We start from the raw sequence: 16,099 nt of genomic DNA on the forward strand, positions 1-16,099 counted from the left end.
TTTTTATCAGTTTTTATCAAATCTTAAACTTTATTTTAATTAAATAATTATTAAGAATTCATACTCGTACGGAGCTCGTACGTGGTTTGGAACGGTGCGTTCTGAAGTTTTTCAGGGGGGGGGGGGGGGGGGGGGGGAAGTATTTCGAATTTGTGTTAGACCCCGCATGTTGAAATGACATTTGACTATAAAGGTCACTTGAATGTCATTTTGTCTCACTGTTTTTAAGAAGCAAAGTACCTTTGTTCTAGCTGCTGAGGTGAAAATTTCATTGAATAATTATGTTGATTAAATAATACAACAAAATTGTAATAGCCTTTATTGCTGATACTAAACATAAATAAAACATATTTTACATACTTAAAATCTTATTATCTATTAGCACATCGGTTTTCCGGTTTAGTGGTCAGCGTGTCAAGTGACTCATAGGCCTCTTCCAGTAAGAGTTCCAGAGTAGAATGGCCCACGAAAGCAGCGGACAAAACAGAATGGAGGAAGCTGGAAGAGGCCTATGTATATATATATGTTTTATGTTTTAATACTCGTACAACAAAATTAAACGACAGTAAATTAATTGCCCCTCATTGGCTGCACAGTGCCATCTTTTGGGGAACTGAATAAACATTAAGTAATCAAGGAAACTAAAAATGAGTTTACATAGTTACGTAGTGGTAAAATAAACACACATATCAACACGCGTATAATTGCATAATTATTTAAAATTATTAATTTTCTCCACCATGAATTATACCTAATCGTAATTATATCGCATCCATATCAAATCCATATTGATACGTAATATACGTATACAGCACCAAAGAGAATAAAGTCTATAGAGACGGATTGTCAAAGTAAATTATGTAGCCACTGTAAATTTACTGCCATCTTTCGACAGAACATAAAACTGTTAGAACGCCATTTGACTTTGATCCTTATCCTTTAAGTGATATGTGTTAACTTATTAAATATTAATATTCACGCCATCTACTCGACTATAGGCCAAAGGTATGGTTCCATGTTTTCGAGCGATGGCGCCACAACCTTCAGCCTATGCTCGAGTAGATGGCGTGAATATTAATATTTAAAAAGTTAACACATATCAGTTAAAGAATAAGGATCAAAGTCAAATGGCGTTCAAACAGGTTTAATCTTCTGTCGAAAGATGGCAGTAAATGAACTGTAGCTACATAATTTACCATGACAGTAACTCTCTTCTTCAAATCCTCTTTGACAGCACTTAATAATGGCCACGAAGGTGGGTACTTAAAATGCAAAATAAGCACTTGCTTAGGGCACCACGTCTAGGGGGCACCAAAACCGTAGGCAAAAAACCGCGCAAGCTGCATCAGCATTGCAGTCGTCGTGGAGTAGGTACCTACATGAAACTTTTATACGTGTACAAGTACCTACCCATCTAATAACGAAGGGTCGTAGGGATCAAGTAAGAGAGTGAGGGTACGTAAGAACATCTCCAACGTAGGCTTTCGATTTGACCTTACGCGGAGGCCCTTAAAGTCATGGAATAAATCTTGCTTTCGGGCTTGCGGCCAGCCGATTTTTTCGACATAGGTTACCGATTTTATCTAGCGAATTTTGCTCTCTTGCACGCCAGATTTGTCGGCCAAGCCGAGTTGCTCTTTAGCCGCGATCCTGAGACCTAACTGTCAAAGTGTTATAAGGGGCCCCGTGAAAGCCGAAAACTAAAAGCATCCTATCATGTAGCGCTTTCGAGTGAAGCCAAAGAGCGAGCAGTAGAAGAGACGTGATTACATACATAGATTCGATTTCAAGCCACTCTTTTGCAGTTCGGCGTTAGGTCTTATGCGAGGCTTTCTGCCTTAAGGCAACGTTGATCTTCTGGCTTAATTACACTTGGGCGTGGATCCAAATCCAAGCTTTCCTCTTTCGCAGCTGGGCCTTCTGCCTTGCTCACACTTCGCCAATTCAATTCACTTGGTCAATTCCAAGCTCTGCTTTCTTGCATCTTTTCACCTCTCTTGCATCAAACAACCTCGCTGAGACCCTTAAATATCGAGCCCTATGCGAAGCTAGGCTGATAAAAACTGTCCCATCCCTTCTCTGTATGAAATCCTGGATTCGCGCCTGGTTGTGACTAAAAGTAAAAACGTACAACTGTCTATCAAATTGCGGTTTTTATATCGAAAATTTTTTTTACGATAATCGACAACGATTTGTCATACACACGGTAGATAAAACTGCGCAGTTCAGACTGCACAGTTTTATCGCTACGATTTATCGTTACGTGTGTGGCCTGCATAACTGTAATATATTTTATCTGGACTACAGTCCTCTAGCATATCCATCTGTCAACTTTACTTCAAGTTCCGCCTCCAGGGGAGAGGGAGAGAAATTAGGATTAGAAATTAGCCGCTTACTGACACAGACCGAATTCCACGCGGGCGGAGCCGCGGGCACAGCTAGTTAACAATAAAATCACGTACCTTCAATCCCATCAACAAATACATAATTATATTGGAGCAAGATGATTTAAAATATCTCATGAAGTAATACAAACATATAAGAGCGAGTAGAAGTGTTACATACAAAACTTCTTGTAGGTACCTATATAAAAATAAATCATCCATTTTGTCCGTATCACAATTTTATTTTTCATTTCTCATGTTCTGAAAGAGGGTCATTATTGTTCTATAAGGTGTGCAGAAAATGATACGTTTCTGCACTAGAGCATTTTACGTTCCAAGTAGGACTATTTTTTTTTTTACGATAAGCAATTGAAATTTGGGTTTAAATGGATTTGTTATACAATTTCTATTCTGATATTTATCTCCCCATTCCATAAATAACGATACTTTTGCCTAAATTGTTAATTGAAAGTACCCTCAAGATTTACTATATAAATGTCTACTTTCTCATGTTTTTAAAAAAACACATGCATTTTACTTTCCTCGTATTCGAAATGAAAATTAAAGTGTTTAAATCGGGTGAAAGGCATCATTTCATCCCTTGGTTAGGTTAACAATATGTGACGTTCCACGGGAAAAGGTACCTTATGAGGGTTTCTAGTTTCGGAGATATGAAATGTTTTGTAAAGAGGTGAAAAAATGCTCAATTTTTTTTTATTATGTGATCTGAAACCTTAATGCCTAACGTTTGTTTACCTGTTTTTATTTTTGTTATAAGTTAGTTATAAGCCTAGTAATGTCGTCTCAGAGTTTAGTAGAAAAGGTACCTTATGGAAAAAAGATTGAAAATTCCCAAAAAAACTAGTCAATACGGGAAAAGAAGTTTGGTAGAGAACTGTATTAGCATTCTGCAAAACTAATTTGATAATTTCAGTTCTGGTTGGGGCGCCTCGCAAATATTATAACCGTACATAGACCGACATCACAAATCCAAGTAGACTGCTATTATACCAAAGTTACTCTCGTCAAGTCTTTCTTAACTAGAATAATCTTCATTTGGTTTGGTCGCATGCAGTAAATCAGCCATTGGTTTGCTGAAAAATGCCAATACCCGACGCATTACCTTATGGAATATCTGAGGTCATTGAACCTCAATGCCGCTTATCTTCAATAGCAACCGAAATATATTATTGATAAGAAATAGACGATTTATACCATCTTAACCCCAAAATATTATTAGTTTATCCTAACTGTTCCATCATCATCATGCCTCATCATGTAACTTGACCACAAGGTACCTTTTCATTACATACAAATTATTGGTCTTTTTTAAGATTATTATGACGAAGAACTAATTAAATTGGGGGCAGTTTAATGTAAATTAATATTTTCTATTCATAAAAGATAAACTATAATATGATTGATATTTTGTAGTGATGTATTATTAGATTTATTTCCATAAGGTACCTTTTCGTAAATGTATGGAGCAAATACTGTTATTGTTATGTAAGTTTAAAGTGGCATAAGGGGTTAAATATAGTATTTAGTTGGGGTTTTAGGATTTATTTCATTTGAATGACAGAATTTCTTTCATATGTGCTCAGAAAAATTGATTGTGTGTCACATTAAAAGTAAAAATATTCAATTTTGTGATTTTATAATATGAAAAAGTCAGAAAATACATTTTTACCTCTAAATCGGTATTGTTTTTTGCTTAAACTGTCTGTCAGTGTCGTTTTCTAATAGATAAAATTTAAATCTTGAGAGCTCATTGCAATCAATCGTGAAAATGAAATAAAACTTTATTTTCAAGAGATTGGTTAGTATACACATAAATCAGTCGATATCAAAAGTTTCTATTTGCATTACAGAACAAGTCGCAATATTTTTTTAATCTCAGATATATAAGGCATTATTATTTGTAGTCAACTATGTAACTTACTTCAGGAACATAGTTTTTTAGGCGGCTAAACTTAAAACTTCTCTATCGTAAAGTTGCTCATTTCACAACATTATTTTCAAAAAATCATATCTCTGTAACTACGCAACCTAGAAGGTTGATCTTTTGTGTTATCGATAGCTTATTTATTGTAGATTACTGGGGTATGCATAACTCCATACCTGCCATAAGGTACCTTTGACCGTGGGACGTCACATATACTTACTATTTAAATGTACCCAAAACCCAAAACAAAAGCGTCAATAAAAACAAATTGTAAGACCTACTTTACAAAAATAAATGGACGTTTCTCTTCTGTGGGTATAGATATGCATATTTCACGGACCACCGATTGCCATGGTGATATAAAAAAAAACCCAGTTACTTGTGATGCCAACTGGCTTTACGTTTTTCAACAAAGCTCTTAATCCCCTCCTGTCCATCGTCCATGTTTATATTCTCCACCATTATCTGTTCACCTAAACCGTAAGCATCAAGTAATTTCATATCAATTTGTTTATAATAGAACTCTTTTCCAAGTGCGATGACACGTCTGCTTTTGTGTTTGATGCTTTCGACTATTTTGTTGACTTCTTCATCTAGATGACTAGTTGGAACCACTTTGGTGACGAGTCCACTGTCGTAGCCCTCTTGTGCCGTTAAGGGCAAACCTGGAACAAGGTATTCCGGTAAGTGATTTTTGACTTTGATAAAATATTATAGGGATTTTTTAAATGTTTTTATCAAACGCAAGGTGAATAGGGTTCGTTTTGAGAAAGTGAGGTTTTTGGTATATGTTTTCTGTAGCCCTGTTACACAGTTGCCACGAAATTATTGAGTTTTTCTTAATAAATAGGTACTATATATAAAATATTTATAAGGAACATACCCGTTAAAAGCATATACATGGCCCTAGACTTTGGCACACATCTACCGACAGCTATCCCTGGGGTCGAGCAGAATATCCCGAAGTTGGCGCTGAAAAATTTACAAATCAAAAGTAATTGAATTATATTTAAATTTTGTATACCCATTGCACACCATATATGTTTTTTTTTTTTGTGTTTCGCCACTCAATAATTTACCTTTCGTCTGCCGATCTTATTGTTACATTATTGGTGAACAATAAAGAAAATTGTATTGCATGTGATTACGTATTAAAGAAAGTACCTATTTCCACGTGGTTCGAAAGAACACACACTTTTTTTTAAGATTTTAAATAAGTACCACATTTAGACTATTGAGAACATTGAGATAGAGATAAATAGGCCACAGGTAACCCCTCATTTAATTTATTTGTTTCATACTTACAATCAGGGATGTAACGGATGTGGTTTTATCGGAACCGAAAACGGAAACAGATGTTTTCAATTTAGTTTAACGGAACCGATAACGGAAACGGAACTAAAACGGAACCGGAACCAGAATCGGAGCCTGACTTTTTAACGATGTTAGTCGTTTTCCCCTTTCTAGAATAAACCTTCGGACAAAGTTTACACTTAACCGTGTCCCCACTAACTTCATCAAAATAGTTCCAAATCGAACTTGATTTCGGCTTCATTGTGCGTTTTTTTACACACGTTAGTATTAGGGCTTGCAATATCGGACGGTTTCCAATTCCGGAACTGATTTTCGATACTGGGTCCCAATTCCGGAATTCCGGAACTGGTTCCGGAATTAGGGTTAATCCTATTTTTATTATATTTTTTAATAAAAATGAACAAAAAATGTGAAATTCTGATACTTTACGTTTATTAAAGAAAGTATTGTTTTAGTGGAATTTAATTTGAAGTATTATTAATCGAAAAATATTAATAAATTGAGTAGTGCGGCTAGTGCTGTCTTTGCACCTCTTATTTTAGCACCTTATTATACTATGGTTACTTTTATGCACTTCAATGATACGGCGTATATATATGTATTTGGGGAAACTACGAATGCTGGCAAACCATTTGATGTCTAATTTTATATAATCTCTAAATGTAACGGCCTCGTAGACTACGTAGTGGCTCTGTTTACGAAGATGAAGGTCCTGATGGGGTTCCGATCTCGGAGGGCATTTATTGTGTTAAGGTATAACGATTATTTGTTCCTGTTAAGGTTGTTTTTAATGTATTAAAGTAACTACCTACTCAGCTACTTATACCTATTACCTTTATGCATTGCCGACTAGTGCCCAAAACGCAAGCCTTATTGAAATTAAACCAAATGGGCTAAATGATTTCATTAGCGCTTCAGAATATAAATAATGTGCTGCTGTTGCTACACTACAGAATCCGAAATCTTTAATTGAGGAAATTTCTTTCTGAATTGAGAATAAAATATCCTAATATTTATAAATTTAAAATTCAAAGGTTTCCCGTAGGTAGGATTCTGGACAAGTAAATGTATGGCTTTGCTTTAGCAAGAAGGTATGAAAAGTAAAAATTCGATGGTTAATAAAGTTAATGAGGCATGTTAATGCATGCTGCTAGACTTCAGACTTATGTCAGCCACGGCTAATAACACCAGCATAGTGTAGTTTCTTGGCACTTTTCAATAGTAAATCTAATAAAAGTACTTAAATCCAATTCCGGAATTTTCGATATCCACTGGTCTCAATTCCGGAATTGTAATATCGGAAAATTTGTCCGAGATTCCGGAATTTCGAAATTCCGGAATTCCGGAATACAAGCCCTAGTTAGTATATATATATTCACCACACACACTACACACAGTCAGTAGTCAGTACACAACAGAACACAAACGATTTTAATTTTAATAACACGAATAAAACAAAGTATACAAACAAACAACAAATTAGCGTAGCACGTTGCAAGCGGGGCGATGAGCGAATGACTGGTATGAACCTGTTTGTTTTTGATATACGCCGCCGCCGCGCGAAGCATTGACATCCGTTATAACTTCCGTTTCAAACATAACGGAACCGGAACAGAAACGGATGTGTAATACCAAACGGAAGTTCCGCCTTAACGGAAACGGAACCGGAGCTCCGTAACATCCCTGCTTACAATCCAATGAAGCGGAACAAGTGAAACAAACGGTTTTTTGAACCTTATTGCGTAAGGTTGGTTAAGGTCTACAAATACCTAAATATTTTTAGAGACAAAAAGTCTTACCCAGGGGTAGAGAACTTGCTAGTTTCTGAACATACAATCATATCACAGGTCGCTACCAACTGGCATCCCGCCGCAGCCGCAAAACCATTCACCTAAAATTTTAACTCTTTGAAAGGGGCACAAAGTCCATTTTCGTTTATTAGATTTTTCTGATGTTAGGTATTATTTTAATGAATGGCAATCTTAATTAATGCATACCTTTGCTATAACAGGAACGGGGCTGTGAATAATCGACTTCATTAACTCTGATGCTCTTTGGAACACTAATTTATGTTGATCAATACCAGTGCTTGATTGCTAAAATATATTTAAAAAAACTTATTTTATTTTCTGCATTGCCTAACAGAGGTATCCAAGGAAAGAATATAAAAATTTTACCTTCCAATAAAATTGTTATTATGTTTCCTTCTACGTCAGAGGTCTCCATTGAGAGAGTAACGTCTCCGGTGTCCGATAGATGCCGCTAGCGTCTATGTAGTCGCTCCGCCCCACGCCGTGACGTAGTTCCGCTTCCCCCTTCCACCCCTTCCTGCGAACTGTTACTCGCTTTCCGCGACTCGCCGCCATGACACATTGTTGAGGAGAAGTACCGTCGGCATAAAAGTAGCCTAGTAGCCTGCCAGGAAGGCATTACTCAGACCTCTGACGTAGAAGGAAACATAATAACAATTTTATTGGAAGGTAAAATTTTTATATTATGTGTTCCGTGCTCTACGTCAGAGGTCTCCATTGAGACCTGTTTATTATCTCCTGGTGGCGAGTCAGCGGGCGCGCAAGCGTTAGGGCTACACCTACTGTCATAGAACTCAGAGAAAGAATAAATATATATACGCCTTATTGCAACCCATGAAATCACAGTGACTCGTTATAATGATGCATTACAGGAAATTGAGAATTTAAATTGTAATCCCAGGTTCGAATCTGACGTTAAACTGGTTTAAGAGATTTCTCATTCGAAATCGCATCCGATCCGCAGAATTTCGGCGATAGAATCGTCTGAAAAAGTCATGTTTCCAATTAACTTAAGCTAATTGGATAAATTGGATAGTTTTCCAGCCAATTTAGTGAATAAGTACATCGTGGATCGAAAGCAATCGTAGGCGAGGCCGGTTTGGATGAGACTGTGGCTGGAAGAAATAGGCGCAGTGTCCCCTAACATTTTGTGTAATTCTCACAAGTTAACGTACCCAGACTACCTACTTACTGGGTCTATACTTTATTCCGGAGTCTCTAAGAGTCCAGTCGGTAAGACACGTTATCTGGTTTAGAGCCGAATTTCGGACACAAAATAATAGCGCGAAAGTTATCTATGCAATTGCCCGGGCTACAGAGTAGTAGAGTAAGGTCATTGACCCTGCGGCCTGATGCTAACAGTAAAAGAGCGGCAGCTCTTCTATATAGGTACGTTGTAGGGCTATTCAAGTTAGGGCAAGTAATTTTAATTAGATTTCTCGCGTCCCAAGCTGGTGGTTTGGGAGGCGCTGGTCTCGCTATTAATGGCGTTGGAAGAAGGCATAGTGTCCGATAGGATTATGAACAAGTGTCGTTCTGAAAGCTAACATGGACAGTAGAAATAGGTGCCTGAGATAGCTCGTTACTTCACTGGATATTAGAGGTACCTGGCAATCAATCTTATTTTTGATGCACCATGAAGACCATTTCTACATTGTGGGTGTACAGGCGGCCTAGACAAGGCGACGATCTAAGGAGTGCTCCCGGTACTGGTTTTCTATACAAACACAGTACCAGAACCGGGAATACCCGGTTCTCGCCATACAAACTCAGTACCGGGAGCATCCCCCGGACGATCACTTGAGTTTCTTTCTGTCTCTTTATCACTCTTCCATATTAGCGAGACACTGACAGTTGCGTCTCGTTCGCTACGTAGCGTTAGCCCTTGGCATGTTGCATGCATGCGCCAGTCACGCCAGTAAGTACATCAAGCGGACGTCACTCCTGATCCCGCTAGCCCGGTGTTGGAGCGTCCTATCTGACAGGAGCTACGCCTCGATTCTTAAGGTCGTTGACTCGTTAGAAAGGGCGGTCTGACGTTGTGTTCACTAGGACCGCCAGTAAATTTCAAGCTTACCACAGCTGCGTGAAGGCTCTCCTCATCACGCCGTCACAGTAAACAGACTAGGCTGGGAGGTGGAGACATCCATGCCAAGTCGTATCACCGGCAGCTGCCAAACGCGTCGTGGTAGCAGTTCAAAGAGTCGGTTAAGAAATACCGTGGCACAGTGCGAGGGCTCTCGAAAGCGGAGGCTGGCCAACAGGGCGCCTATCAGGCGAAGATAGTCTCGGCGGCTTCTGGGCGCAGCGGCCCCTCGGGCGCGCAGTGACTTCTTGATAAACCGTCGCCCTCGGGAGTTGTACCGACCTGGTAAGTAGCAAGGAACCAGCGCGACCTGTAGACGGTCTGCTGGCATCAGCAGTTTTTGCGACAGCCGTAGTAACGGAAGGGATGTACTGTCGCCGTCGTTTTATGTATACTGTAACGGTCCGGTTGTATGTTTGTAGGACACTTCTGTCGTCAGCGCTGCAGATGCGGCCCGTTAACGATTACTCTCCACTGAAAGGGCCTTACCTCGTACATTGTCTACCATTATTGGAGATTGTAACGGACTGCAGGCATAAGATGAGGAGGGAAGTGGCACGAGGTTTTCGGCAGCTGTCAGAAGTGTTGCTGGGGACTGCGAAGGTGTCACCTTCCTCCATGAACTAAAGTTTGCGAATTTAAGACTAAACAGGAGGCATTGAGTCTCATTTCTGCGAGGAACTCGGCAGCAAGGCAGGCCTGTATGTCACGAAAAAGAAAACTTTCAATCGCGGTGCTGTGCCGCGTGTCCCACGTGATGTCTAGGAGCGTGATGGTCTAATTCACTTTATCCGAAGAAACGCCTATATTGAGCTAGTATAGGGGTATGGTTGCATGCTTTTAAAGAAATCGAACTGATGAAATCAAGTCTAAAATCGATTTTGGCGCTTTGCGTAACAAAACTGTTTCGATAAAGTCGAAGACAGACAGATGGAAACTGCTGGAGTCCCCCTGGCCCCTTTCTCTTAGCACCGGAAACTCAAGCTTGTTCAGGAGCAGCGGGTTTATTTGTCCCATTTTGTTTATTAGGGGCTTGGCGAACGAGTTCGTCTTTGTAAGACGGAACTTAAGCTGGAGAGCGGGCAGCAGAGAGATAATTATGTGAGGTCTGCAGACCCTTTTCGATGCCTTCAACCTCGGTTGTGAGCGGTCGCACAGGATCGTGTCGCAAAGCTGCTCTCCGGTTGGATCGCTCGCTGGCCTCGAGACGTTGTAGGACCCTCGAAGCGGCACGGCTCCTCGTCGATCAGCACCTTTATGAAGCTCAGGGACGCGACGTATTTTCCTCTGGGTATCGACAATCTTACCGCTTTCAACTCCGGGCAGTCGAGCCACGCTAGGACGAGGCTCCTAACGACCTTGCCTGCCGTCGCCATCCTTAACCGAAACCAAGAGTTTAGCGGTCTGTTCGTGCAGTGGCACCATAACTATATGCGCCTGCGTACCTCAATGGGACCATGTGGACAGGACAAAACTGATACCGTGGCGCCCAGCGTCTGCTTGGTGGGCAGCATCGGCGACGGGTAAGTTCGCGGTGGTATTCCTGCGAACAGAACATGGGCGCCATTGCAAGGGACGACATCGTCGTAGTTGTAGGTGGACAGCATCGGCGTGATTGTCGGCGCCATCATGGCAACCGCCGCCGCTCGGGAGGCGCCGGTGCGCAAGGTGAGAGGCGCCATCGTGGTGGCCGGCTCGAGAGGCACCGGTGCGTGGGGCGGGCGGCGCTATCATGGCGGCCGCCACTGGCTCAGGAGGCGCTGGTGCGTGAGGCGAGGACTCATCGTGGCGGCCCGCTCGAGAGGCGCTGTCGCGTGAGGCGGGTGGCACCATCGTGGCGGCCGCCGCCGCCGGCTCGGGTGCGCCGGTGCGTGAGGCGAGAGGCGCCATCATGGCGGCCAGCTCAGGAGGCACCAGTGCGTGAGGCGGCCGCCGCCAGGCTCGGGAGGCGCTGTTGTGTGAGGCGAGAGGCGCCATAGTGGCGGCCAGCTCGAGAGGCGCCGGTGCGTGAGGCAGGCGGCTTCATCGTGTCGGGCGGCGCCAAAGTGGTGGTCGTCACCACCGGCTCGAAAGGCGCCGGTGCGTGAAGCGAGAGGCGCCATCGTAGCGGCCAGCTCGGGAGGCACCGGTACGTAAGGCGGCCGCCGCCAGGCTCAGGTGGCGTTGGTGCGTGAGGCGCCATAGTAGCAGCTAGCTCGAAAGCCGTGAGGCGGGCGACGCCATCGTGGCGGCCGCTGCCGCCGGCTCGGGAGGCGCTGATACTTGAGGCGAGAGGCGCCATCGTGGCGGCCAGCTCGACAGGCGCCGGTGCACATGACGGACGTTACCTGCACGGGAGGAGCCGATGCGTGTGGCGGGCAGCGCCATCGTAGCGCTGTAGGCTGGCTCGTAGTTGCACGCATCATCACGGCGACACTTTGCCCTCGGCGGCTCCATCGTGGTGGCCTCCACCGGCGCGTAGGTCACCAGCGACGTCATGACGGACGGCAGCCGACGGGCGAACGGCACCGCCGCTGTACTCGTAATGTTTCCACTGCTTCCACGTAACTTACCTTCCTTCCACATCGAGCAGTCGGGAGTCGCAGGAGCGGTCCGCTTTCACCTTGACGCCAGGACGGGATCGAGAGGTCCGTGATCCACTCGCGCCGCGACCGCAGCAACAGGAGTGGGCGTGTGACGTGTCTCGGAGTCCCGCGGACTGGGAGCGCCCGCACCGCGACACCACTCCGCAGCGTCGCGGCGTCTCGGAGTCATCTCGGACGACAGCAGAAGAAAGTCGACGGCGCCGGCGCGGCGCGCGACACGGCGGGGGCGGGGGGCGGGGCGCCGGTGCCACGGGCGGGGGCTCCCTGTCGCGTCGCTTCTGAACGCCAAATAAAACTAGAATATCATTAAACTGGCTCACCGGATGGTTCGAGACAATCCAAACCTCCTTATCAGTCCTATAGAAGCGCGGCACCCGACAGCAGCGCGCGCAGGCTGTCCGCCTCCGCGCCGCCCGGGCGCCGCGCCCGCCGCCGCAGGCACGATGACCGCACGTTCCCTCTCCGAACGCGGAGCGACTTACGTTACCACTTGTTGATAAAAAACTACTGACGCACTTCCTACTTCGATCTCGAAAATGCGCGACCCGCCTGAGAACCGTGCCTGTCAAAGTAGGCATTTACGATGCGCAACTAACAACACGAGGTACTCCCAGGCTTGTTAACGGTAACGATTTTAGCAGCATGGTATGTAAAAAATAATTTAGCAAGAAAAATAAAAATAAAAATAAAAAGTGGGTAGAATCGAAAAGCACTTTCGATCGCGGGATCGCCAAAAGACTAATAATAGCGATCTCTGCTATATCTCACTATTTAATGGAACAAGCTTTAGTTCGGAAATTTTAAAGCACCATGCTGCAAAAATGTACGCAAAAAAAAAATTTGCGGACCATCGGACAAGACGGTCGACGAAACAATGTGTCATGGCGGCGAGTCGCGGAAAGCGAGTAACAGTTCGCAGGAAGGAGTGGAAGGGGGAAGCGGAACTACGTCACGGCGTGGGGCGGAGCGACTACATAGACGCTAGCGGCATCTATCGGACACCGGAGACGTTACTCTCTCAATGGAGACCTCTGACGTAGAGCACGGAACACATAATATTAAATCACACTTCTACTGTGAGTATAGTTAAAATTTTTTGAACTGATCTTGTTCACTTACCTGTACTAACAATGGCATTGTTCTATTACAATCCTATTATCTGCTTTTGTTCTTGTAGGCGCCAACCAATTTACTTACAAAATAAGTTAGAAGTACAATGCATGTATATTGAATTCTAAACCTTATTTCTTGTTGAATGGGGTTAAAATGGTCTAAAAAGATAATATCATATTCAATCTTTTGGAAAGTCACATGCACCTTAGCCACGACAGGGACGTATTCGGTGTTAAATAAAATACGTAGAAAGATAAAAATGTTTATTTATTATACATATTAGTTAACAAAAATAATCACATTTAATCAAAATCAACAAGTTCTTATACAAATATATATCAATCTTCAATCTGCAAAATATTTTACATACTACTAGAGCCAAAAAAAGATACATAAGTGTATATATAAAAAAATAATCCCATGTATCCAAAACCAACAGATTCTTATATAAAAACATGCCTATAATCTTAAAACTATAAAATATTTTACATACGTGATATACATATTAAATAAAATATGCAGAAAGATAAAAAAAGTATAATTATTATACATATTAGTTAACAAAAATAATCAAATATAAGCAAAATCAACAAATTCTTATACAAATATATGTAAATCTACAATCTGCAAAATGTTTTACATACTACTATAGCCAAAAAAAGTTACATAAGTGTATATATAAAAAATAATCTCATGTATCCAAAATCAACAGATTCTTATACAAAAATATGCCTATAATCTTAATAAGTACTACAAAATATTTAACATGCGACTAGAACCACAAAACTATCATATCATAATGTGTCCCACAATTTGATAACAGGCCAGGTAACAGGCCATAAAATTTCATTATATTATCGGCTCTATAGTCTTATCATAAGGATAAAAATGCTTTGAAGGTAAGAATAACACTTCACACGTTTTGCATTTAGAGATAACAGATGTGCCGCCAGGGTCGTACTCGCATTGTTGCAATTGATAAGCGCGTGGTTTATCTGTTTATGTCGGAATGTTATTTAGTGGTATTTTTTTCTGACCTACACCTAAATACAATTGTAATAAAAGAGCGGGCGAGACACCAATATTTTTTTATATATACACTTATGTATCTTTTTTTGGCTCTAGTAGTATGTAAAATATTTTGCAGATTGAAGATTGATATATATTTGTATAAGAACTTGTTGATTTTGATTAAATGTGATTATTTTTGTTAACTAATATGTATAATAAATAAACATTTTTATCTTTCTACGTATTTTATTTAACACCGAATACGTCCCTGTCGTGGCTAAGGTGCATGTGACTTTCCAAAAGATTGAATATGATATTATCTTTTTAGACCATTTTAACCCCATTCAACAAGAAATAAGGTTTAGAATTCAATATACATGCATTGTACTTCTAACTTATTTTGTAAGTAAATTGGTTGGCGCCTACAAGAACAAAAGCAGATAATAGGATTGTAATAGAACAATGCCATTGTTAGTACAGGTAAGTGAACAAGATCAGTTCAAAAAATTTTAACTATAATTTGTGCCACTTGTTGTCGATTTCCAACAGGTTATGGGACTATATTATTAGTCAATAGCAAGATGGTTTGTAATACCTACTTAACAAAAATAAAAGTGAATGAATGATATGAATTAAGTGATTTTACTTACTAATTCCTTCAGGTTGTGCCCAGCAGAGAACACATTGCCTTTGGCAGACAAAACAATAGCCCTCAGTGAGGCATCATCCTTATTTAAATTGATTGCTTCTATGAGGTGGTTCATCATGTCCAAAGATAAAGAATTTCTAAACAGAAATTATGAGAATATCGAATTATTGCAAGGCAATTCATTAGTGTAACATGCTTGTTACAATTTCTTTTGACAAATTTTGATACTTGAAGTATAAAAAAAAACCGGGCAAGTGCGAGTCGGACTCGCGCACGAAGGGTTCCGTACCATAACGAAAAAAAAAAACGGAAAAAAAATGCAAAAAAAAAAACTGAAAAAAATGCAAAAAAAAAACGGTCACCCATCCAAGTACTGACCACGCCCGACGTTGCTTAACTTTGGTCAAAAATCACGTTTGTTGTATGGGAGCCCCATTTAAATCTTTATTTTATTCTGTTTTTAGTATTTGTTGTTATAGCGGCAACAGAAATACATCATCTGTGAAAATTTCAACTGTCTAGCTATCACGGTTCTTGAGATACAGCCAGGTGACAGACAGACGGATGGACGGACGGACAGCGAAGTCTTAGTAATAGGGTCCCGTTTTACCTTTTGGGTATGGAACCCTAAAAAAGGTTAATATTTATGAAATAATAGTAAAATGGATTGTCTAACAGTTGAAAACAACTGCAAGTACTGTTACATTATCTACTTTGCAACCGTTGGAACCGCATTTTGTACCTCTTTCTATGGTGGCCCTTACTGGAACCCTAATAACTTTGTGAGTTTAGTGACAAATGATTTCTACTCACTTTGTTTTCTGATGGTTGAGTGTTATTTCTCTTGTACCATTAGCCTCATTTGTTATTAGATATTGACTATGGATACCTCGGTGAAGAAGCCGGCAAGATGATACAATACTCCTCTAAAATAATCACAAAAAATTAAGACTCGTAAACTAAACAGAAAGTGTTTAAATTAACATTATCACAAAAATAGTTATCTTACCTCCATTGTGGTGAACATTATTTTATATTAGGTAGTAATACAACAAAATGACTGGTTAGTTACAGTATTTTTATAACTAAAATAGTTTTTATCTAAATCTAACCTCTACGTCTGCGCTTGATTACTTCTTATCATTTGTTTACGAAATGAACTGTCATTATGACATTTATAAACTTGGGGTTGCCAGTTGAA

General features: G+C 41.1%; 1 protein-coding gene across 1 annotated transcript; it reads right to left on the bottom strand.

Moving 5' to 3' along the window:
* Window positions 1-4,615: 4,615 nt before the first annotated feature.
* Window positions 4,616-16,020, bottom strand: LOC134797638 (enoyl-CoA hydratase domain-containing protein 3, mitochondrial). Its single transcript, XM_063769970.1, has 7 exons — window positions 15,908-16,020; window positions 15,712-15,824; window positions 14,900-15,035; window positions 7,641-7,739; window positions 7,443-7,534; window positions 5,213-5,301; window positions 4,616-4,994 (listed from the first exon to the last, which is right to left on the bottom strand). The coding sequence occupies exons 1-7, from the start codon at window positions 15,923-15,925 to the stop codon at window positions 4,705-4,707; spliced, it is 837 nt and encodes a 278-aa protein (XP_063626040.1). The 5' UTR covers window positions 15,926-16,020; the 3' UTR covers window positions 4,616-4,704.
* Between the last annotated feature and the right edge of the window lie 79 nt (window positions 16,021-16,099).

Source organism: Cydia splendana, chromosome 15 (genome assembly GCF_910591565.1).
Source record: "Cydia splendana chromosome 15, ilCydSple1.2, whole genome shotgun sequence".
Taxonomy (NCBI): domain Eukaryota; kingdom Metazoa; phylum Arthropoda; class Insecta; order Lepidoptera; family Tortricidae; genus Cydia; species Cydia splendana.